Source organism: Meleagris gallopavo, chromosome 6 (genome assembly GCF_905368555.1).
Source record: "Meleagris gallopavo chromosome 6, MGAL_WU_HG_1.1, whole genome shotgun sequence".
Classification (NCBI taxonomy): Eukaryota; Metazoa; Chordata; class Aves; order Galliformes; family Phasianidae; genus Meleagris; species Meleagris gallopavo.
The window spans coordinates 41,392,007-41,415,761 of NC_139409.1; the positions used below are offsets into that span (position 1 = coordinate 41,392,007).

The following is a 23,755-nucleotide window of genomic DNA, read 5'->3' on the forward strand; positions in this document are numbered from 1 at the left end:
TTTTCTATGAGTAAAACAATTCAGAAAGTAGGAACTGTTTCTTACCTTTAGCCTACGATCCTGGTCTCCGCTGCACAGAGAATTTACAGACACTTTAAAGGTCTTCCAGGCTGGATTTAAGTTATTCATCACAACCTGAAAGTGAAAAGAAATAAAGAGAACCCTTAACATTTGCACATTTCTGAACAGAATGCTAGCAGCCACAATTTTCAAAACAGTGTGTTCACCATAAAGACAAGCAAGTAGAGAACAGCTGGAGGTTAGCAGAAGAACATACACGGGATATTTGCCCTGGAGCAACCTGCAGTTTCCAACAGATCTGTTCCGGAAAGCCCCAAAAAGGAGCACAACTGAGAAACGGGCCTCACACACTACAGAGATTGCCCCAGCACTGCCATATCATGTAGGGGTGCAACTCACAGAAGAAAGGTTGTGAGATACATCCCTGAACTGGAAGGTATGGAAGAGATGCAGGCCTGGGCAATCAGGATAGGCAGTATCAACTTATGAATACATCATCTTCCTTGGTAGAAGACTTTATGAAATCCGTAATAAGCAGGACTCATAACCCCAAATACCTGCCACAGCTCTTTTTAAGACAGTGCCAGTCATTGTCCTGGAAGCAATAAAAGCACTGAGGCACAAGAAACAAATATAAAGAAATCAGATTACAAATCTTTCAAACATAGCAAGCTAGGAGAGGTGGAGTTGATGAAACATACTATCAATAGGAAATTCTGATTCGGTCTGTAGCATGGTTTGGGCTAAATACAATCTTTATAAATACTGACTTATACACAGAGTATCTGCCAGTTCAATTAATCTTTGGCTTCAGTACTATCTTCTCTTACTCTCATGTGAGGAAGTCAATGCCCATTAGTCAATAATTGCGCAAGAGATAGAAGTGTTTTTAAACATAGGTGCTTGGAATATATATATATATATATTATATATTTAATAGCAGAAGCATAAACTGTACTACATGATAGCCTATCTATGTCCTTGGAAAGGAAACACAGCCCTATTCCTTACCTCAGTCCTGTGAACAAGTTGTTGGGTTGCATCATCATTCATCCGGAAAATCTCCAGAAAGGGATCAGATTTGCTGAAAAAATCCTAAAATAAAACATAGGACAAGTTACTCTTGAGAATTCTTTTTCTTTTAGACTTTCAGGCATACTGCACCTGTGCTTTCCTGACTGCTAATGAAAAAACAGCAACAGTGTGATTTTAGTGAAATCTCCCAGTGTCCCTCAGCAATATTTCACTCCACAAGGACTTCCATGGCACTCAGTTACTCAATCTTGGCAGGCACAAGGGTAAAATCACACTTCACAGGTTTTTTTGCCTTCTTACCCCCACTCCAGATTGCTGAGCTTTATCTCCTTCACTGATCTAGCATGTTTCTTTCTACTTCCAAACCTGTTTGGTCTTTTGACTTACCATGCAGTGTCCTGTGTAGCATACTCTATAGTGGCACTGAATGTAATGCTACTTTCCCACCCTCTCTGAATGAAGTTAATGGGGCTGGACGTCATGCTGCTACCAGTTAACACAAGTATTGGCAAAATGGATTAGAGAAGGTTAGAAAAGTTAAGTCCCCTTCAGAATGTGAAAACTTAAACCACGAAAAAGGAGAAAGAACAGGGAAATGCAAAAAAAAAAAAAAATTATTTGTACCTCTATCAAATAAATCTGTGATAGGCATTTGGGCTCACACTTTCATTGTACCATTGTGCACCTGTTTCGTTCTGCAATCATCTAGTAAGTCAAAACATTCATACACAATCCTAAATTAATTGGTCTTCTGTGGTATACCCTCAATGTGGCCATAGCCTCTTATGTTTCAACAATACCTTTTTTTTTTTTTACACGAGCTGGCTCTGTTGAAGAAGTGTCACTGGGCATTTGATCTCCACAGCTGGAGCAAAAAGCCAGCTAATTCATATCATTAACTGTGCCGTGCTCAAAGAGATGGGCCCAAATGGACTCCATTTTCTGCAGTTTTGACTCTCACCTTCATTTTCTTCTTCAAAAGAGCCACAAGATTAAGTTTATGCATACAGATAGTATTCTCTGCATGCCACATACCAAACAATACATCTCAGCATCAACCTGGGGAAGTGAGGAATTCTAGTTTTGTGGTTTCTACAGAAGTGTAAATACAAAAATGCTTGTAATATGCACTGTTCTACCATTTTCTCCTCACAAAATGCCCTTCATACTTATTTTTGTCTAGACAGATAGCCACTGGGAGGAGCTTTGAATAAAACGTTAGTCAAATTCTGGGTACAACATTTTGGTCAAACTTGTTTTTGGAACTTTGTTACTATTTCCTAAGGGCAAAGCAAGGAAAGAAATCAGAGCTTTGAAAAGGGAAATCAGAACTTCAATGTCTGGGGAAGGAGATGAATCTCTAAGAATCGTGAAGACTTGGGCAAGAGTCATGCAACCTGTAGTCTTTTCCATGCCATCAAAATGAGACTTATCAATGTCGTTGTGCTCATAGTATTGTTCTGTGAGTGCTTTCTTTTTCTACAAGAGAAAAGGCAACTGTGTGTTTAAAAACTACCGCAAAGTAATTATGTGTGTATTTGTTAAATTTCATCGCACGGAGCTCTAACTAACAAAGCCATATGTTGGCCCATTTGTTCCAATTACATAGTTGCAATGCACTTCATGTAAGAGTGTGTAGAACCAGCACAACACCCTGCACAAATTCAGTGCTTCCAGAGTTTGACTTGAGGCTCTGATGTAGATTTAGCACGTGGGCTGATTTCAATGCTTGAAAATTTTTGTTTTTTTAAAGAGCTTTGGTGATCAAACTGTGACAGGTTACTACTGCACGGAAGAGAGTGAGGCAGCTGGTTTAATTCTATTGACACCAAAATGCAGAATGCATAGGATTAAAAAAGACTGAGGTGCTTCTTTGCATTCATAAGCGTATTGTTTAAGACTGAGTGACAGCTTAGCGTTTAGCAGATTCTTTATGAAATGCAAGTTTGAAGAGAAAGGTTATCTGAAAGAAAACAACTCAAAGTGATATATCCAAAGAACGAATCCTGCAGTGCAGAATCTTCAGAAGAGGAAAGGGTTTTGTGAGAAAACTCAAAATATTCATTCTCAGCTGAATATCATGAAAACTGACACAGAAAACATCAGCGTAAGAAATGCAATTTTTAATACCTGCTTTTAATAAACAAGGCAATATCATCTAAAGGAAAAAAAATCACTACTGACAATAGCTTCTGTCACCCCTGCTCAATGCAAAAAACAAAGCTTACTTCCTTCTAGAATCAAGGTATAAACCAAAACTTTTTCAGTATCAAAGATGCCTGGTAACGACTCAAAACTGATATGCTGAATTATGACTTTTTTTTAATTCAGCTATAGCATAGTTAGCATTTTCAATAAATTTTGGTTGTTCTGCTAAATCTACCAGCTTTGCTTTATCTCACAAGAGCATCTTTTTTAAGAAAAATAGCAGCAATGAAAGTTGTTTTGATATTTTAATAATGCTTACATGATTAATATAATGCATGTGGTAGTGGTAAAATGCACATTGTCACTTCAGTATGTGCACACAATCATAACATCAATACATGGCTTGTACTTCAAAAATGTACCTACTTCTTTTTCTGAGCACTTATTTGCATGATGTTTTGATACGCTCATTTTCAGAGCAAAACACTTCTTAAAGCCCAGGATTACAGGTTAAGATCTCCCAGAAAAGGACTGAAACATCCAGAAGACACTGATCAGTTTTGAAAATGCATCAGTATCAAGACACAGCTTTTAAGAATTTCTTTGCTGCTTCAGCACCAAGGAAATACATAAAAAGTGGCAGTAGCTTTTACTTTGCAGACATTTGCTGGAGTATCTCAGGCCATGATAACTGCCTCTCTTAGAAGAGCAAAAGCAGTCTGACTGCCTCACTGCTCCTAATTTATTACAGCTATCATAAACATGTAGCTGCTTGTTACGGTAATTGTGACACAGCTATTAATGCAATAGAACCTTTTCAAAAGTTATTGTTCCTCTATGAAGTGTTCTCAGCGGATCTCTCAAAACAAAGACGTGCCACCTGAGCTGACTGGGCATGAAAATACAGTTATACCTTCCAAACAAGTACTGCAATAAAACTATAACCTCTATCTCTGCAAAGTCAGTTAACTAAAGGAAGCCTTCTTACCGTGACTTTTTATAATTTTACATTGAATGTTTCAGCCACCTCCTCAGGAAAATCGAGGCTTTATCTGTTTTATGGTGCCTCTAAAACTCTTGCAGCTTTATATGGAGGGAGTAAAAAACAAACAAATGTATACTGCCTGTGAAATTATACAAGCAAATTTTGTTTAATCTGCCAAAAATGTGTTGGTCACATTTTTGTGTTGGTCACCTCATTTGTTCGAGGACCACAATCTGGATTGTCTTTTGAGGAGTTTTCCTTTAAAGAATTGAAGAAAAATATTCTTGTCCCTTCAAGAAACCACTAATAGTAATAGATGGGAAGAAATTCTTTACCCTTTAAGCACATTCAGAGCCTTCTCCCACGCTTTCCTTTACTCCTCATTTGTGAAGAAAAGGATTCACATTGTCTTGTGTCAATCCCACAGACACCAGTGCAGGAAAACCTGAGGTGACAGAGGTGATCCTGTGCAGCACTGTGAGCTCCCTGCCCAGGTCTTCACTCCCCTGAGTAGGGACAGGCATGCAATGCCTTGCTTAGGATTTCACCAGATGGGCTCTTGTCCATTCTCTGATGTCTTTCTTGGACATTTATGTGACTTTGGAATACGCAAGCTTTTTCACCAATTTAAATAATTTCAAACTTTGCAATTGTGCAACTTAAAGAATTTCAAATCTTAGTGATTACTAACAGTGCTTTGCATCTACTGACATCTAAATTCATTCAGGGCCATATCCAAAGTCATAGCCTCTTCTTATAAATGAAGACAGCTAAATTTCAGCCAGGTTTAGAGACATGTCTAGCTGGAGCAAACGGAAAGATTCATTTCAACTGTAAGAGGATTTCAGCCATTTTCATCAGCTGAAGACAGGAGTTTTGATTCAAATAACAGATGAAGAGTCATGCAGATGATACAGGATTGTTTTTTAGTAGATAAAGCCCACCTTGACTAAACATGTTAGAATGGCAAAAGTGATCATGCTTTGCAGTATTTCTGAATGATCCTCCTTCACTTAACTCTGTAAGTATTTCAACCATACTCCAAAGCTATTGCCCAAAAAACGGTGGAGTAGTTTTGAAGCACACTCTGGCAAAGTTCTTTTAGTGAATATCAACAATAGCCTACAGAAATCATAATATTACATTTTACATCTGGGGAAAAGCAATGAGCAAATGAAATTTTATTACGTTGTACACATCTTTTCCTTTTTGTAGATGTGACACTGTATGGAACAGCAAAAGCTTGTGTGCAGCTTTTGAAATCAGGCCTAAAGATGGCTATCTTTAGACAAGGTTGTTAAATCTCTGCCTAAATAAATTATATGATTCAGAAACACCAAGAGTTCAGTAACTCTGAAGGAAGAAGTAATTCATCTTTCAAAAGAGAAAAAAATTAGGGTTCTGATCATTTATGATTGCTGAGCAAAGATTGAATCCTGAGCAAAGTAATGTTATTTACCTGTTGTAAATAAATTCCAGTACTATTAATCATTCTCTGCTTGCCTGAGTTTTCTTTGCAGTTTGCAAATCTGATATATGTATCCAAAAGCACTCTGATAGATTTGATCTTAAGCTACAAATCAAATTTTTACAACTACATGCTCAGAGTATCAGAAGAGTTAAAATTTTGTACCGGGCTACCATATATTTCTAATTGCAAGTAGCTTCATACATAGGAGGGGTCTATTAGAAAATAGTGGATACTGTGATCCACTACAACACTAATTGTCTGGTCTTCAATTATACATAAAGCCTTATTATCTGAAAGAGGGTTATGGTCTTTTGACACTTATTAATTAAAAAGATATTCTTCAGGTTACTTCAAATAATTGTGCCTTCTAGTACAGTTAAATTACAAATACTGTGCCTTACAAGCACTCACCTGGATTTCCTGGACTGTACTGCTTGAGGCGTATTTTCAAAAAGATATTTTTTATAATGAAGAGTAATATCTTAGTTAGTGGAGAGTTTTCTTACTGAAGAAGGTGAGCTATGTTTTTAACTTTATTTTAAAGCGCTTGCTTCAACTGTATCATTTTTGACTACTTATAGAAAGCTCAGTTCTCTAAGCACTCCTGATCTGTGGCATTTTAAGTAATTAAACTGTCTTGGTTATAGCATAATTAAATTGTCTTGGTTTTAATTAGATTCCCTTGAGGTTTTTTTTAATTACTTCACAACTTAAGGAAAGCTTCACTGTGAACATCGATCTGAAATCTCTGATGTGTTTAATAATATAAGGCAAAAAATTTCTGTAGGTGAAAATCTCATCAAATTACATTTGCAGGCACTCTTTTACATCTTTCGGTAAGGTTAATAACATGCAGCTTACCTTGTCATCCAATTTCCGTGCACTGAATGAAAGTTCAACGTAGTCGTCATTGCCAGACAATTCCTCAGCTATCACCTAAATGGAGAGCTACATTTGAGTTTTGCATGGTGCAATGAAAATGGAGAAAGACATAATTTCCCAATGTGAAGACTATAGACCCCATTATGAAACTAAAGCACAGTTAATATGTTTCTCTTTGCAATAAGAAAGGGCTAATAGCACTCAGTGAACCCCTTACTCAGTTAATGGGGGGCAACACATTAAGATTCCAAAACGGAATCATTTTTCATTAGATGACAATGTCTTATCAATATTTGTCAATGAACAGACCTCCACATCCCTCAGTAATCCCTTTCATCTGATAAAGTACTTTTTCTTAGATGGGACAGTGGAGAATTCCACTTAGTTTCACATTATCCAGGAGAAGAAAAGAACAACGATATGTGAGTTGGATTATTTGTGTCTAAAGCTAGATAAGTGGAAAAAGTAGTGAAGTCACTTGCCACAAATTACAATGAAAGGCACATTTACAGTAGGAGAGTTCTCCTGGTGTAGTTTTACTTCAATAGCTATGTTTGCAAAATCATTTATTGTAGAGTCAGAAGGGAGTAACACTAAATTAACATACTGTGGGTCTTTCAGATACATAAGCTCTACTGATAATAATGTCCATCACTGTGCTATTCAGTGTTGTTAAAAAAAAACAAAATACTATAGCATTTCTCATGACTAGCCCATTAAAATGCTTCAGTGCAGAGAAGATATTAACTTAAATAAAACTGAGGTATATCACTAAAAAACATTCTTTGAAGCAAACCACATTATTTTCAATTTGCTATTTCCTTGCCCTGCATGTTCTCCCTGCATATCACATTATAAAAAGAAAACAAAATCAAAAACAAACAAACAAAAAAACCCCCATGTTTCCTAAGAATACATGTCTGGCATGTAGCCCACAGGTATGCCCACAATGGAGCAGGGACACCCCCAGTGGGACTGTAGCCTGTGGGTAAGCCCATGACAGAGTAGAGAAAATGAGTAAGCAGGAGGTAGCAGGGGGCTAAACACAGTAAGAAGCAACGAATGGCAAAACAGAAATCTCTGTGCTCTGATCCTTACCTTCTGCACCATACTTTCCCTCACCAAAGCAGCAGAGCTAACGTGTTGAAAACAAGGGGAACAGAGACCATGAAAAGAGCAGATGTGTCCGTACTGAGGTTAATTTCCAGGAAGTGGGAAGGAAAGGTGTTTTCCCTAAGAGTTTATTCTATTTGCTTCTCAGCATCCCCAAGAAGTAATTAGAATGTTATGTTAAGTGGCAATGAATTAAATTAAGCAGAATTTCACGAGTCATGAGTATTTTGGCTGTGACAGCTCACAGTAATGAACGGTGGCATTTCCTCACACCAAATATTCACATGTAGCCATTTAGGGACACAAATGCCTAACTGCATTAAAGTAAAATCCTACTGGTGCATATGAGTAATTTACCTGTTCCACGCAAATTTGAACTTGTTGAAAGTTTGGCCCACAGAATCTGACACAACATTTCTCTTCCACATTAGTCTGGTGGCTTAAAAAATACTATACAGCAAAAAACTACTAGCACCCTGGGACTTGCACACAGTTTTGCAAGTGTTTTTAACAAAAAATAGTGAACCTTTCCTGTAAAGGTTGACAGACTTCTAACTGGAGAAACTGAGAGAGGTTCTCTTTTTTTCCAAATGCCACACAATAAAAATGAACTGATGAGATATTATACAGCCTATGGTCTAAGAAAATTCTAGCAAACCAGGCTTGAGGCAGGCAATTCAGAATTCCATGAAAAACTCAAAATTCACATGCTTGGAAACTAGGCTTTGACAAACAGGTGGCATGTACCTCAGGATTAGAAATAATTCTGACTCATCAATTTCCACTTACTCTGCTCAGACAGCAAGTTCTTCTCACAGCAATCTTTGTCTGAGTTCAGTTTTCTCCCACTGGAGTAAAGTCAGCCTGCTCTTTAGAACCAAAGGCCAGAAGCCAAGGTAGCTTGGACTGCTTGCTGTTCTGTTACCATTTCCACTCAGAGGGAAAGATAAAAACTGTTTGCAGACTATGAGAGCTCCCTTTTTCCATTTGGACCATCTGGCTCATCTCTGTTGCGGGTGCCGGATCACCTCAGCTTACTTAGAGTAAGGTCTTCAGTTCTTCAGACTCATTTCTTATCTCTAATTCCAATTATATTGTATTACATTGTATTACAATGTGTGTTATCCTGCATTCTGATATCTTATTTAGTAAATTAGTTTGTTTCTCCTCAGATCATTGCTTATCTCCCTACACTTTTCCTCTTCCCTTTCCTGTGGCGTGGGTCTGTGGGTCCCCCCATCCTGTCAGTCACAGAACCGTTCTGAACAAGCCTGTACACCACTTGTTTAGAGACCACTAATTCTTGCCAGAAGATTCTACTAGGAAGTTTAGTTATTTTAGTTGAACTAGAGACTAAACTTATTAGTGTCCCTCATGGAACAGGAGGATATCTAATAGATCGCAGGGATGGATGAGGTAAAGTGTGCCCCAATAATCTCAGTAGGCAAAAACATCAGTTTTTTTAGAGAGCAAAACTCGCTCCTACCTCTGTTCAGACAGGATCCTGGGAGATTCCTTTGCAGTCCCAGAATAAGTATAGGCATTGTACTTGGGCTGGAATAATCCCAGGTATTTATACAGGCTGGGGGAAGAGCTCCTTGAGAGCAGTCCTGTGGAAAAGGACTTGGGAGTCCTGGTGGATGAGAAGCTGGACGTGAGCCAGCAGTGTGTGCTTGCAGCCCAGAAGGCCAACTGTGTTCTGGGCTGGGGCCCCCAGCAGAAGAAAAGTGCAGAGCTCTTGGAGCGGGTCCAGAGGAGGACCACTAAGATGATCAGAAGGCTGGGGCCCCTCTCCTATGAGGAAAGGTTGAGGGAACTGGGCTTGTTTAGCTTGGAGAAAAGAAGGCTCCAGGGAGACCTCATTGCGGCCTTCCAGTACTTGAAGGGAGAATATAAAAAGGAGGGGGACAGGCTGTTTACAAGGGTGGATAGTGATAGGACAAGGGGGAATGGTTTTAAACTGAGACAGGGGAGGTTTAGGTTAGATATTAGAAGGAAGTTTTTCACACAGAGGGTGGTGACAGACCGGAACAGGTTGCCCAAGGAGGCTGTGGATGCCCCATCCCTTGAGGCATTCAAGGCCAGGCTGGATGTGGCTCTGGGCAGCCTGGTCTGGTGGTTGGTGACCCTGCACATAGCAGGGGGTTGGAACTAGATGAGCATTTTGGTTCTTTTCAACCCATGCCATTCTATGAATAAAAATGGGTTTCATCTTACATATTTAAGAAAATCTCTTCCCAGTCATAGACCAAGAAAGACATCTAAGAAAGAAAATTCCCTGGGCTCTTAGAAAGCACCGTTTCTCACATTCTGCTCTCCACTGTGGCTGAAGGCATGAAAAAAATATCTGAACAATCAAGCCAAAAGAAACCCATCTGACTAATTGTAAATCAAGGAAGAAAATCCTTCTCATCCCCATGAAGCAATTGTGCAGAATATTTTGATATAATCTGTCTTAATGCAGAGCTGCAAATGTCACAAGCATGCTATGTTCAGTGCAGACAAGCTGGCAAAGAGAAAGATGAAAGAGAAGTAGTACACTGATTTTCAGACCTCAAGACATACATGGGGCTCCTATAATTGTTCAGTCTGCAATTGCATCACAACAGATCTAAAATAGCAAATATCGTAAAACATCTGCATTTGGTGTTGGGTTGTGTGTGTCAGTGTGCTGTAATTTTTTTAAAGACACTGTAAAAAGTCCAAAGGCCTAGAAACATCAAGTCTCTTCACCATTCCAATTAGAACCATGGAAGAATTTTATATTTAATTTTATAAGGAATATTTGTGATGCTGTTCATACACAATATCATAAATGCAGTTAAAAGCGAGTTAAAATGAGTTTCTGAGGATTTGAGAGCTTTAGATAAGAGTGATAAAGCAGTAAGACTTTCTCGTTGTCATCAAAGTATCTTACAAGCAATAGTAGTAAATGTTATGGCTTTTGTACAAATCATGTATTATTTCTTGCCATTTCGTTATAGGAAGTATTTGTCAGAAACAGTAGAAGTAATCTTTTTAATAAACCAATTGACTTCTTAGTCAAGGATTATTCTGGTGTCTTAGAATAATACTTTTAGGCAGAATTAGTCCCATTAGCTGCCTTTAAGCAACAGGAAAATAAAAGTGTATTTAAGACTGGCTTACTGTTATAGATGACTTCCCTGCTGTGTTCCCATGTTTGAGTAAGGACTTGGAGAGTTTCCTCTGAGAAACAATCTGTGCAAAAACAAAAGAGAAAAAATTAGAATCTACAATAAACACACAGGTAATTTTGATTTCTGTTTTATTTTGTATGAAAGTGTTGCCTTAATCCACAATTAGAGTCCTTGCATAGAAAAACCACTGCTGAGGAAAATTTCCCCAGGAAGCCTGCAGTTAGGATGCAGTGGGGTCAAGCTGAATGGGAAGAACACTATTTGATGAGTAGAACAGAATAGCAGAAACTGCGTGTCAATCTTCCAGAATTTGCTTTCATCTATCATGGGGGCAACAAGGGAGTAGCTGCATACAATGAATCTATCAGACTTGCCAACCCTCCTCCCCCCATCTATTTTTATAGGAAACTGAAAATCATTTCAAAGAGAACACAATTATTTTACTTCAAAACATCAACTATTCCAAACCCAGAAGCAGGCTGCCTTCCCCATAGGTTTAGTTCCAAAAGTCATCTCCTCTTTTTATCAGGTACCAAATCTCCTCTGCAACTCAGCACTGTAAATTAGCTTGTCCACCAACCAATTTGCAAATATACCTAAAAAAGTGTTAGTATAGTAGTACAGACAAAATATATTGTTTCCTATTATAACAATCATTAAATTTCCATAACAATCTTTCAACATTTTAAACTAGATCTGTAAAAACACTAGAAAATGGAAAAACCTTAAAGCTACACATAATTTACCAACTTTTCTACAGTTGATGTCCCAGTATGTTAGGTCTCTCCTTTCTTCCTCTCTAAAAAGTCAATGCTAACTTAAAACTATTCCCTTCTTCCTTTTTTTTTAATTAGTGTTATTTTTAATGCAACAACACTGGAACAGGATTTTGCCACATGCTGCACAGAAACTGAGCAAAAGAGTTGTTTCTCTTCTATGAAAGACCCCAGGGTTTGGAGCATAGCTTTATACCTTGAGTAGTCCTTTTCCACATCCAATATTACTTGGGCAGCTTAACCTGAATGGCAAATCTATAACACTGCAAATAAAATGATCTATAGAGATCTTTGGCAAAATATGCAGAAATACTCTTTGTAAGAATATTTCCCTCATCAAGGGAGAAGAACTGCTTCAGGCAATTTGTTGTAATCCTGGGCATTGCACACATTTCAGCAATAAGCCAGGTCAATAAGCAGCAGCCAGAATTGAAACGGCATGTAACACAAAATCACAGGCAGCCAAAAAGGTGCTATGAGTAGGAGCAAACAGGATATAAATTTTGGACTAACATTCCGATGGGGAATCATCAATTTTCTGAACAGAAATGTGGAAATAGCACCTCAGATTTTACTGAGCTTGTGTCCTCAAGCAGGCAGCAGGGGAGAAACAAGTTTTAGAAGAGCTTTAAATATGAAACAAGAGGGTTAGCACAGAGCTGGAGGGGATTCCTCCAGAATCACTGTGTCCAGCTCCCCAGTCCTAATGCAGGACCTGCTGTAGCTGGGTCAGCTGTACCTGACAGATGTATCTCAGATATCTGGAGGCAGAGAAACACTCTTCTCTGGCAATTAACTGCAGTACTCATTATCTTCACTGTAAATATATTTTCCTATGAGCTAACCTGTTTCTCTAATTAAAGCCCATTATTTCTGTCTAATGCACCATGAATGGTAAGAGCCTTCTCCCCTTTCTCATTAAGGCATTCTTTATTTCTGAAGGCTAATATCGCATCTCCACAGTCTTCTCTACACTGCAGAACCCAACTATGTCCCATTTCTCCTTTCTGTCCATATTTTGTAGGTCTGGAACCATCATCAGTGCTCTCTGCTGAGCCGTCACCAGCAGGTCAATGTCCTACTCTTAGAAAAATGCTCAAAACTGAATATAAAACTAGAGATCCTATGCAAGAAGAGCTTCTCGTGTTGCAAGCTCCTACCAATTTACTCTAGGATTGCATTTCCCTTTTTTTTTTTTTTTTTAACACCATGATACTTTCTCCATCCGTATTTATGACCATTTCACAATTTTCATCACCAGCTGTTTCTTTCCCTGCATTTTTGCATCTGGTTATTACTTAAAGGAATAATTTGGCATTCATCCTTTTCAGACTGCCTTCCATAAGCCAACTGCTGTCATCACCTCACTCATGTCTCCAAATTAGCTTGAAAATTTCCCCAAGTATTGGTCTTGTGGAAGCAAGGGATGCGGATAAAATACAGAAGATGACCAGTAATGCCAGGATTCAGTGTTCTTCCTTCTTAGGATCTTGGAAAGATTTTTCACTTCAGCCCCTTACATCACCCATACCTCTCTTCTGTTGCCAGCTAAGCCGGCACTTTTATAAAGTGTGAAGAGCAAGTTACAAAACCTTGAGATTTTCAAATATGATTATTTTCAGGATATTATTAAATTATGGGTTTTCCATCTAACAATGAATTCTGGCAGATGGGCAGCAGGACACATTGTATCTCTACGAGCTCTCTACTTTCCCCAAGGTGTACAGACAATATTGTAAAACACAATAAGCTCTTCTACTGAAAGCTATGGGTATTGTGCACCAGAAATCTCTTCAGACATGATAAGTATGCATGTCCTCATGAAACAGAACTTGGAGGGGAACCTGTCCTTCAGCTACCTCCTAGAAAGACAGAAGGGCATTCCCTCATGAACAACTTAAAAACCCTTTTTGCTACTTGGGAAATTGTCAAAGCCTTTAGGTGGCACTGGCTGACAAAAACCTGAAGCTTGGGAGCTTCCATGCAGGAGGCAGAAAGACAGCTCACAATGCCAGAAAAGTTAATTTATTCTGACATTCCCATTACTAGATCACATTAATAAGACTAGCTATCTCAGCCATTAGCATCCTTGTGACACAGTGAGCACCCTGCCTATGTAAATATGCGTATTTGTGGACAAACATTTACCAGTTGTTAATTAACAGTAAAATGAATCTTCCATCTGGCAATAACATGCCAAGATCACTGCTTCAGACTGTAATTAGTGATTTGGGATCAGAAGACTATCATTGTAATAACTGACAAGGAATCAGTATTCTCTAGCAGGAAATCACCCATTTTGTTCAAGCAGCGTACAAAAAGCAGCTCTCACTAGACAAAAGAGACACTTCTCCAGGGTGGTGAAGCACTGGAACAGGCTGCCCAGAGAGGCTGTGGATTCCCCATCCCTGGAGGCATTCAAGACCAGGCTAGCTAGATGTGGCTTTGAGCATTCTGGTCTATTGGTTGGAGATCTGCACATCTTTGAGGTCCTTTTCAACCCCGGCCATTCTGTGATTCTACGAATTATATTTATTCTTTTGTATCAGTGCAAATAACCTCCTGAATACCATAACAGGTGTTAGCTGACCTGCTTGCCAGAAAGTGAGTCCTAAGCAGCAGTAATGTACCGGTCTAGAAAACATCCACGTAAGTTCCAGCTTCAAAAGATGTCTGAACTTGCAAAATGACTCAGGTAATTAACTACACCTTTCTTTCTTCAGGACTCTGGTTTGACTCCTACTTCAAAAACTAACAATTTAAAACTCTGTCTTCAGAACAAAAAGTGTTTTGTATAACCTAATGTGAAGAAGTGCAGGGTGTAAATGCCTTTGGTTTCTTAAACAGATATTAGAGTCCAGTTCAGACCTAGTAGAAATCATTACATTTCCAGAATACATATTTTATAAATGTTTTATTAAAGCACGACCAACCAGTGAACAAACAGATGTAGAAACCTCAGAGACCTAAAAGGTGAAGCTAATAGAGACTTAAGAACTGACGTTATGTTTCTTTGTGGCTTCAGCCACAATTTTTTTTTAAGAGCCACATGTCCAGTAATATGAATCATACTCAATAAATTTGCAAGAGGTAGGAATAGGAACAGAACGTACAAGCTGCTGTTCTGCTTCAGGAAGAGGGGATACATACACAAAGCAATTCTTATTTGCCTCTTATGAGCACCCTTTCAACTAGATTTCTGGTCTCTGTTGCCAAGGGATATCAGCTCAGGATAAGATGGGGGCAAGAAATTCCCTTGCAGATTATCTGAATATGCCTTAGCACTTTCAAGTGCAAATAGGCTAAGGAAAGATCTGAACAGATGTTCCACATTTCTATGAGTAAAACTCAAATCCCACGTTGCCCTTTGATCTTATCTCCAAATTAAAATATATAAAAGGTGCTTTGCTTTTTTACTTAAGGGACTAACAAGGCACTTACACCAGCTGTGTACACTGCATTGCTCCGCAGCCACTCAGACAAGGACTCTGATGAAGGTTTTCTCTCTCCTGTGTCTGAATCATGACTAATCAGTACAGTGTAAGGTGAGCTGTGATATATAATGACCTATTCTAACTGGCTTGTGTAAGGATCTTTTAAAATACGCTTCTCAGTGTGCTCCTTCCTTAATCAAATATAGGGATAATTTTCAACACTATCGTGCAGAACTCCCAATGCTTATAAATCAAACTAATGAGGAGAATTCAAAATGGCTTTTTAACTTATTTATTTTAGCATTGGTAGGAACAGATTAATCCAATATATCATTTGGAGAAGTTCTGTATGCATCAACAGCTGGGCTTGGTCCCAGTTCTGTAAACAGCACTGATGAAGTTTTGCAAGGTACCACTGAGCAGGCCTGATGACCACACTCCATATTTCCCCTGGGACCAAAAAGCTGCAAGAACTTTGTTTGTTTGCCTGAATTAAGTTGGTACGAATTCTAGCTCCGAATATAACACCAATATTCTTTTGTTAAAGGCTTCTTGAAAATCCCATGGATAAAGGTCCACAGCTCCTTTTCTATTTATGTTCTACATCACTTGACTTTTGTTAACTCTTCTGAGATGTGAACCTCTGATCTCTGATTTTGACAGAACCAAGGACTGGGCAAACAGTCTGCTTAGTGGCAAGAGTGCGTACAACTTAGTTTCATGCTGACTGTAAAAAACAGTAGAAGGATAATTTGAAATAACTCCTTCAATTCCTTATTATTTATTCAAACTGGTCTCCCCTTTCCATTGGACTCCCTTACAGGATCCCTAAGGTTACTTGTTCAGACAGCAAATTTAGCCTAGCAATCATTTCACAACACTTCTGTGTTAATTCTTGTCCCTGGTATGTTAATCCTGTCACACAAACTTGCAGTTGCTTAGCTCTCTTCTAGCAGACCCAACTCTTTCCAGAATTGCTAAGAATGCGTAGTCACATTTTACTAGCACATTTCTTCTAAATCAAATGCCTTTTACACTGATAATCCCCACCACCAAATGCATTCAGGTTTACAATTAGAGACTTATATGACGTTGTGTTTTGGAATTTTGATAAAAATACTCTTGAAAACACACCAATACTTCAGTTGCTGCACAGCAGTGCTTACACTGAGTGTATGGGGCTGCTGAATCACGGCCTGAACCTCTGATTGATCACCTGAGACGAGCAATAAGTCAGCCATGGGAGCACAGGTGAAGGCAATTCACCTGTGCTGCAGGAAGGGGTGGATCCTGGCTCCACCTCTCCTAGACCCATTTAAGAGCCAACTGCCAGCGGGGAAGGATCTCTCTCTGGAGATCTGCTCCATCAGGAGTTTATTTTGTGAGCCCAGGACAGGGTGAGTGATTTTATCTTATTTCTCCAATATAAGATCTATTAGCCAAGCTCCTGGATGTATATATATCTATACCATCTGTATATCCATTGATTAAACAACTGAGTCAAGGACTTTTGCTTCTCATGCTGCCTTGCTAGAGCTGGGCTGAGGGTGCATAAGGAGTTAGGAACAGGAACAGTCAGGACAGCTGACCCAAACTGACCAAAAGGATGCCCCGTACTACGTGGTTGTGTGTTTGTCTTTCCAAGAAACTATCACATGGGATGAGGGCCCTGCTTTCCTGAGAATGGCAGAGAACATCTGCCTGTGGATGGGAAGGAACAAATTAATTCCTTTTTTTGCTGTGCTTGCACATGTAGCTTTTGCTTTACCTAGGAAACTGCTTTTATCTCAATCCACAAGTTCTCATGCTCTTACCTTTCTGATTCTCTCCCCCAAGATACCCAGGGAGAGCTGCACAGTGCTGAGCAATCTCTCATCAAAGAGCAGTGATACTTGTAGAAACAGTACTAACAGCATCCACTAGAACTCTGTTGATCTGTCAAGCAGGACAGCAATCGTACTCTTTCCAAAAAATGGCTGTCTGGTGATTTTTTTTCACCAAACCTTGCAAGCATCTGCAAATTTTTCTTCAGCAATCTAACTGCCCTCCAGCACTGCTTGTCCCTGATCAGCCCCATTGATAGAGCTTTTTACTCAGCCGTGTTAAGCAGAAAGACAAAACCGGCACGGCTAGACAAATGACTGGAGATTTAACATTTATAAATGTATCTTAAAGCTTACCCATTAAATTTTAGTGTGCTATTCTGCTCTTGCTCTAATCTACTTAAGTCAATTATCTTAAGAGTCTAAGTACCCAAAAATAAAAAGGCAGACTTGACTTTTTTCACCTGTGTGGGTGAAGAACTGAGGTAGCTCTTACAATGTAAAGATTTCCCCCTCTTCTTATCACATTCATCTTTAGCTTGGTTTCTGACAAAGCAAGGTCTATACAACTCTGGTGAGCTTGTGTCTGTCTTGATATGCATTTCCCAGGTACCATCACATATGCTACATTTCAACATGAAAGTCCAAACAACAGGTAAGAGCCAGTGGCCTTAGCCTGACTGAAAAAAAGAAAAAATGAGTTCACCTTCTGCAGATACCAGGTAAACCCTGCAAAAGACTATGTTCAGATGGTACACGTGTTCACAATGAAGAAAGTTTCACTCTGTATAATTCCTCACATAATTATTCTTTTTCTTGATAGTGCCAGCTTTATTGCTGTAATCATCCTTGATATATAAACGATATGTTCTATACCACACTCACCTCCCCTCAAGATTTTTGTTCCCTATGGTGCTGATCAGCTCGCAGCCTATTTACATCTGAATTACACCTCACCCTGTTCTTGTTAAAGATCTGTGCCTGAAAACAGTGAATCAAAACAGAAGACTAGAAAAAATAAAAGATCCATATCACAGGAGACATTAACATTATTACAGGAAATAGCTTATCAATAGCACAAAATGTCTTTGAATTTAGTTAGTATATAGTTTATGCAGCCTTTTTCATAATTAGATAATTAGTTATAATAATAACTCATTATAATAGCGTTTTAAATTAGTTTTCTGAAGACTGCTACAGCAATTCATACAAAAAGATAAAGTATGTAAAAACAAAGCAGTACTAACTGTACAAGTAATTCTATTAACTGTGACTGCTAAGATTAATATAGAGCTGAAAATCTTACAGCTCCAGAGATCATGCAGTAATGGCAAACCAAAAATTTCCTTGGGAAAACTGTGGTGTTTAAATGGTTAGGTAAGTTGTGGGAGAAGGCTGCGTGAATGATTTCTTTGAGTTCAGAGTCAGCCCTGGTAGAAAATGATATTCACATCTAATAAAGTACATTATTCATTCCACTAATGAACTGAGCAACTTCATTTGGAGGAGATCAAAGGTCAAGTGTTTAAAGGTATTTAGATATCTATGGAGGCATACAGACATCTGGTGGGATTCAGGAATTCAAAAAACCTCGAAAACACTGATCTTATGTCTTCTGCACTATTGAAGCTGTCAACGGACTATTAAACAGATATTCTCATACAGACTACTTCTATTTAATTAATTCAGGTGCAATCATGACTCTCTCAGCTTTTCTCTCATTCAAGAGCAAGGGGATTTGCAATGGCTACAACTGAGCTAATCATCAGTCAGCATTTTCAAGTGCATAATTTGCTAATGACATATAGTATACTAAAAGCACACAAGAAGCAGCAATGCTCATTACTAAGAAGGAAGATTTTCAATATAATTTGTACATATATGCATGCATGAGAAATATGAAATCTCTAAATAACACTTGAAAAGGTTCTTGAGACACAGAGATATACATCTGCTGTTTTCCCTGCAGGTGCTACTAGCTGAACAAGTAACAGAACTGTGAACTGTAACAATATTTTAACACATCTGTAAATTAAAATAAACCAAACAAGTTGTGAGATCACAGATAGTAGAGACCAGCTGGAATGAAGGAAAAACCATTAAAGCTACTCCCATGCTGTAGAGCTGGGATGGTTCACAGCGTTTAGGAATTAACAGTTTTATGGGTTTCTATAATTTATTGATGTTGCAAGCATGGCTGAGTGAAAATTAAAATGTGTTGGCACACTTCTTTCTTTCTCTTTGGAAGACCATTATTAATTGTATAATTTTGTGAGTTCTTAGGCTGGGACTTCTGGTCAAAACTTCAGAGGAACCTGATATTTAATTGTTGTGTGATCAAGAAGTGAACTTCACCTATTAGAAATAGCCCTTGCAGTATTAAATTATGCAAATGTAATGCTTTATGAAGTACATCCAATATAAAACAGAACACTCCTATGAGAGAACTTTAGAAAGCTCAGAATACATGAAGGCATTAAGACACAAACAGAAAAAGACTTGGGTTTGGTGTTTTGCTACCCCGACTGAATGCTCTGACAATTAAGGCTATCAATTATTATACAGTGTTTGTCCCTCTAGGATTTTTCTTTCATCATTTTTTGACTAACAAAAATCCATCTCCTATCTTCTGAAACAAACAATTACAGTGGTGTGGTTTTTTTTTTTTTGTTTTTTTTCTGAGTGAAGAAAAGTAACAGAAACACAAAAGCTTCAGTGGTTAGATGAGGATTCAGTTGGAAATAATTAGAGTGAGTGCTTGAGCACTTTCCCTATGGATAGGGAAGAAGAAAGAGGAAAAATGGGCAAAGAATACAGGAAGATATTACTGTCCATAATTACAGACAATATCTGTAAAACCATCATCAAGGATGAGGTGATTCATAGCACCTAAAGCATGAGTACGAAAGCAAGAGTTAACCTTTATATAATGGTGTCCCAAAATAGCTGTAAAAGTATTACTGTTCATCATGATTTCACTGCTTATCACAAAGATGTGCCTCTGCTTACCAGTGCCTAGGCAAAGAACAGTACCTACTTCACACGAAAGCAAAGAGAAAGAAGTCAATGCAGAGCCTGATGGAGCATCCCAGGGCACTTATTTGCGGTGAAAGTACAGTGCCAAATCACTGTCCTACCCCCACACTCCTGCTCCAAGAGAAGGGAGTTGTCACATGCAGTAAAACAGTCCCAAAATTTCAGCTTCAAATTCAAAATAACCTTGATTAGGTTACGAGCACAACACAGCACAGTATCCTTGCTTAAGTAGATAATGTAGAACTGCACAACTTCATTAACTGTTAGAAAGTGTTATTATATCAGAAATTATTTTTCTACAGTTGCTTGGAAGTTAACTTTAGAATGAAAAAGACTGACACAAAAATGCACAGTCTTTCATTATGCATCTTAACCTACCACTCAGTATTTTAAATAAGTGATAAGTAGTACTCTATGGAAAGCTTTATTGGTTGGAGTACCGTACATCCAGTTGTGCGATGTGAATTCCAGATGTGAATTTCTTTAAGAAACTCCATTCTACAAACTGCACATAAAAGCAGACCACATTTAAGGCTGATGCTACTAAGTGAGCAAAAGAAGTGTCTGAAATTTCGAGTTTAGCACCTTCCATAACGTTTTAGGGCTTTCTTGATCTTATTATCATTCCAATTAGTAACTGAATTTTGTACATAGAGTATCTGCTAACTTACCGCAATTCAGCTCATCATCAGAACACTCTGAAGATGCTGGTAAAACAGCTGTAACTTTCAGAGTGGAACAGATTTTTAGTACTTAAAAGAAAACAAAACAACAAAAATCTATTAAACCTTTTTCATCTGAAACCCTTCAAGAGACAACGTGATGTTGTTCTATACAAAAGGGAAACTCTTGAGCATGATAAAAAACAAACTGTGTTAAGCAAATGCATCTATTTAGCAAGTTGCCTTTTTCTTAATTGCACTCAGCAGCTAACTATCCATTTATTCTACTGTGCATAAATACTGCAGCATATGAAATACCAGGTGATGACAGAGTGCAGTTAACCACAGTGTTTATCAGCAGTCACAGATTTTTCTTGTCTGAGCAAAAACAGTAGAAAAAATTATTGTTGGATATCCAGTAGGGTATCACTGGACAGCATATGTTCAAGACCAAACAGGCTGCAGATCATCGTTCTTCTCACTCTCCCAGGACACAGCATTTAGGAGAGGAGCAGGAATGACGACACTTTCTGGGTCATTATTTTTTCATCTTCCTCATCTAAGATCCCAAATTCCTAAGAAGCTTGTATCAATTAGGCTGATGTAGGATTCAGATAGAGCAGTATTCCTAAAGAATGTGAAACTTTCTGTCAGTTTACTGTAAAACCATTCTATTGCCTTTCCTGGTATTTCTTATTCTACTAATTTTCTCTTAGGTAGGAATATTGCATTATGCAGGCAAAAATTAAGGTCTACTGCAGATCTAAACAGTGCTCTGCAAACAGCTCAATCTCTGTTAGATCAACTGGTATCTAGAACAGAGCAATAAAAGTTGGCACATTTCTGGGGGTAGGTTGGAAATCAATCCTTTAGCCTATGCCTAAATTCTACAGACTATCTGGAAGTTTCAGATAAGACTTACTTGTGATGGGAAAGTGAATTGATAGGCAGGCAGGCATTTTATTCAGCTATTAAACTGATGTAGAACAACAAATTAATGTCAAAATTAGCTTAGAAAGAAGCCAAAGTTTAAAAAATGCAGTCATTACATCAAACAGCTAAATATGAGTTTAAGCTCAGTAAGTACAAACTGTAGTGTAAGATTTTCAATGCTGAACTCCTTAAAATGGCTTTTCTTGGATATCAATCCCAGAACAAACAATTTGGGGGTTTAAGTCAATTGATGAACTATATAAAGTTAATAAAAACTCTAAAGTGGAAGAAAAAAATACACAAGAAAAATCTAATTATGGAATCAGAGTCCTCAAGGCTACATTATCATGAACAGATTTCACACTGTTATTATTTTTTCTTGGTTACTGTTAAATTATACTGCAACCAAGCCAGCTGTGTGCTATTTATAGAGATCAAATAATTATAAAGACATGTTTATGCTACCAGCAGCAGCAATGACATTTTTCCCTTCAATTTCAAGTCAATTCAGTGAGAAAAACATCGTAATAACTTCTTTCTTTCTCATTCTCCTTAACATTATAGGAATAGCTTATTTTCGTTGATTAAGGCCACAGAATATCTGCAAGAATTCTGTCAAAAAAATTCACTATGCACTGAAAAAAATCCTAAATACCAATATCTTCATGTTACACTTTCAAGTTAGTAAATGTACACATATTTCTTATTAATACTCTCACTAAGAGAACTTTTCTTTCAGCATATTTGGTCCAATGGTATCGACTGTTCTTGAATGACAGCAAAAAGAGAAAGAAAGGGATTAATGTGCAGTGGGGTCTGAAATAGCAACAACAGGAGGCGAGAAACTGCAAAGAAAAGCTTTGTACCCACTTATAGGCAACTCTGCACAGGTTACAAACAATGGAAACACTGCAAAAAGTAATACAAGCTAAAGAACTGCCTCCTCTCCTCATCCAAGCTACCCTAGACCACAGAGTGAAGACGCATTTTAGAGCCAGTTTAGTGAAATGGAAACCATCTCAGCAATGCTACCATGGACAGAAATGAGATGTGTGTTATATGTATCTACATAACAAAACGCCTGCCAATTAGAAATTAATTCTATCATTCCTGGGACACTGTGGCATCCTACCAGTCAGCAATATAAGAATTTGCTGCAGACCTGGCTCTGACAACCTCTAGATATTGGTCCTCAGCCATACATTTAGTCACCTAAGAGGTTATGTATCTACTCTAAGCCAGTCGTCCTGACTCTTTTGATAACTGATGGGGAAAGATGGTTATCTCACAAAAGCAATTTATCCTAATCTATGATGGATGTCTCAGGTGGAATAAGTCAACAGCTGGAAGTGTCTGTTTCTCTCCACTGAACTAAAGGCAGGAATCAGAGGAGTAACTTAGTCTAGACATATAACTTTTGGATGACTGAGAGTCATGGAAATGAATCCAACCCTATCTCTCTATTTGCCACATCACCAAGCACTAGCCTGTGGGAATAAAGTGTATTCATAAGCATTTATTGGACTTGGAATTTGCTTTAAATCCCATACAATGTTAGGAACCACGGTTTTCTCCCAAATCAGACTATTTCCTAGCACTGGTATAAAAAGCCTGTGTACTTGCTGTACAATGCCAATTGCTGACATTCAGTTTCCTATCGAAATGGCTGACTTGAAGCTATAATACAGCAGTAAATCAAACAAGTAGAAGTTCTTAATTATCCAGTTCAAAGCACTGATTAAAAATTTTGTCATGAATGACAAATCTCACCCATCAGTCTTTTAACCAAGGAATATATTTCACACGCGCAGAAAACCTGTGAGACAAGCAGAAAAAAATAGCAGTGACACCTACTTGTCCAAGAGTGCATTCCATGCCACCAAGAAAATCTGCTTCCTTCAGCCCATTGTGATTGCTGCTAATGTCATGGACTTCAAATCGCAGCCGCTGCACCTCTTCAAAATAGAAGTCCACCGTGAAAAGCTTGGAGAAGACGGGATTTATACAGGTTCGAATCACTTCTGTCCTGTCAACCTGCAAAATGGAAAAGAGGCTATATGAGTGGCTTCTCTTTCTGCCAGTGATGGACTACAATGAGCCCTTCAAATGCAGTTTTGCTCAATTATCAGGATTGTACAGCCCGTTAGGGCAACCGCTGCTATTCCTGCATAGGGCTGGCCACATGAACGAGGTGAGACCAGCTTCCCTTGCCTCTCCCTTCTAGCACATCTTTGGGAGGCCTTGGTAGGAATGTGAGGCAATCTGCAGCCTTCTTTAC

The 23,755-nt window shown here is 38.4% G+C and overlaps 1 protein-coding gene across 4 annotated transcripts in view; it reads right to left on the minus strand.

Annotated features, from left to right (window-relative positions):
- Window positions 1-23,755, minus strand: part of CPNE4 (copine 4) — a 262,207-nt gene that overhangs the window by 89,690 nt on the left and 148,762 nt on the right. For all 4 annotated transcript variants that reach the window (XM_085226459.1, XM_085226458.1, XM_085226457.1 and 1 more), the window contains 5 exons: window positions 23,332-23,511; window positions 10,803-10,874; window positions 6,522-6,596; window positions 1,033-1,116; window positions 46-135 (listed from right to left, as the gene is read on the minus strand). In XM_085226459.1, the coding sequence (XP_085082585.1) occupies window positions 46-135; window positions 1,033-1,116; window positions 6,522-6,596; window positions 10,803-10,874; window positions 23,332-23,511 (501 nt within the window). The remainder of the gene's footprint in view (window positions 1-45; window positions 136-1,032; window positions 1,117-6,521; window positions 6,597-10,802; window positions 10,875-23,331; window positions 23,512-23,755) is intronic.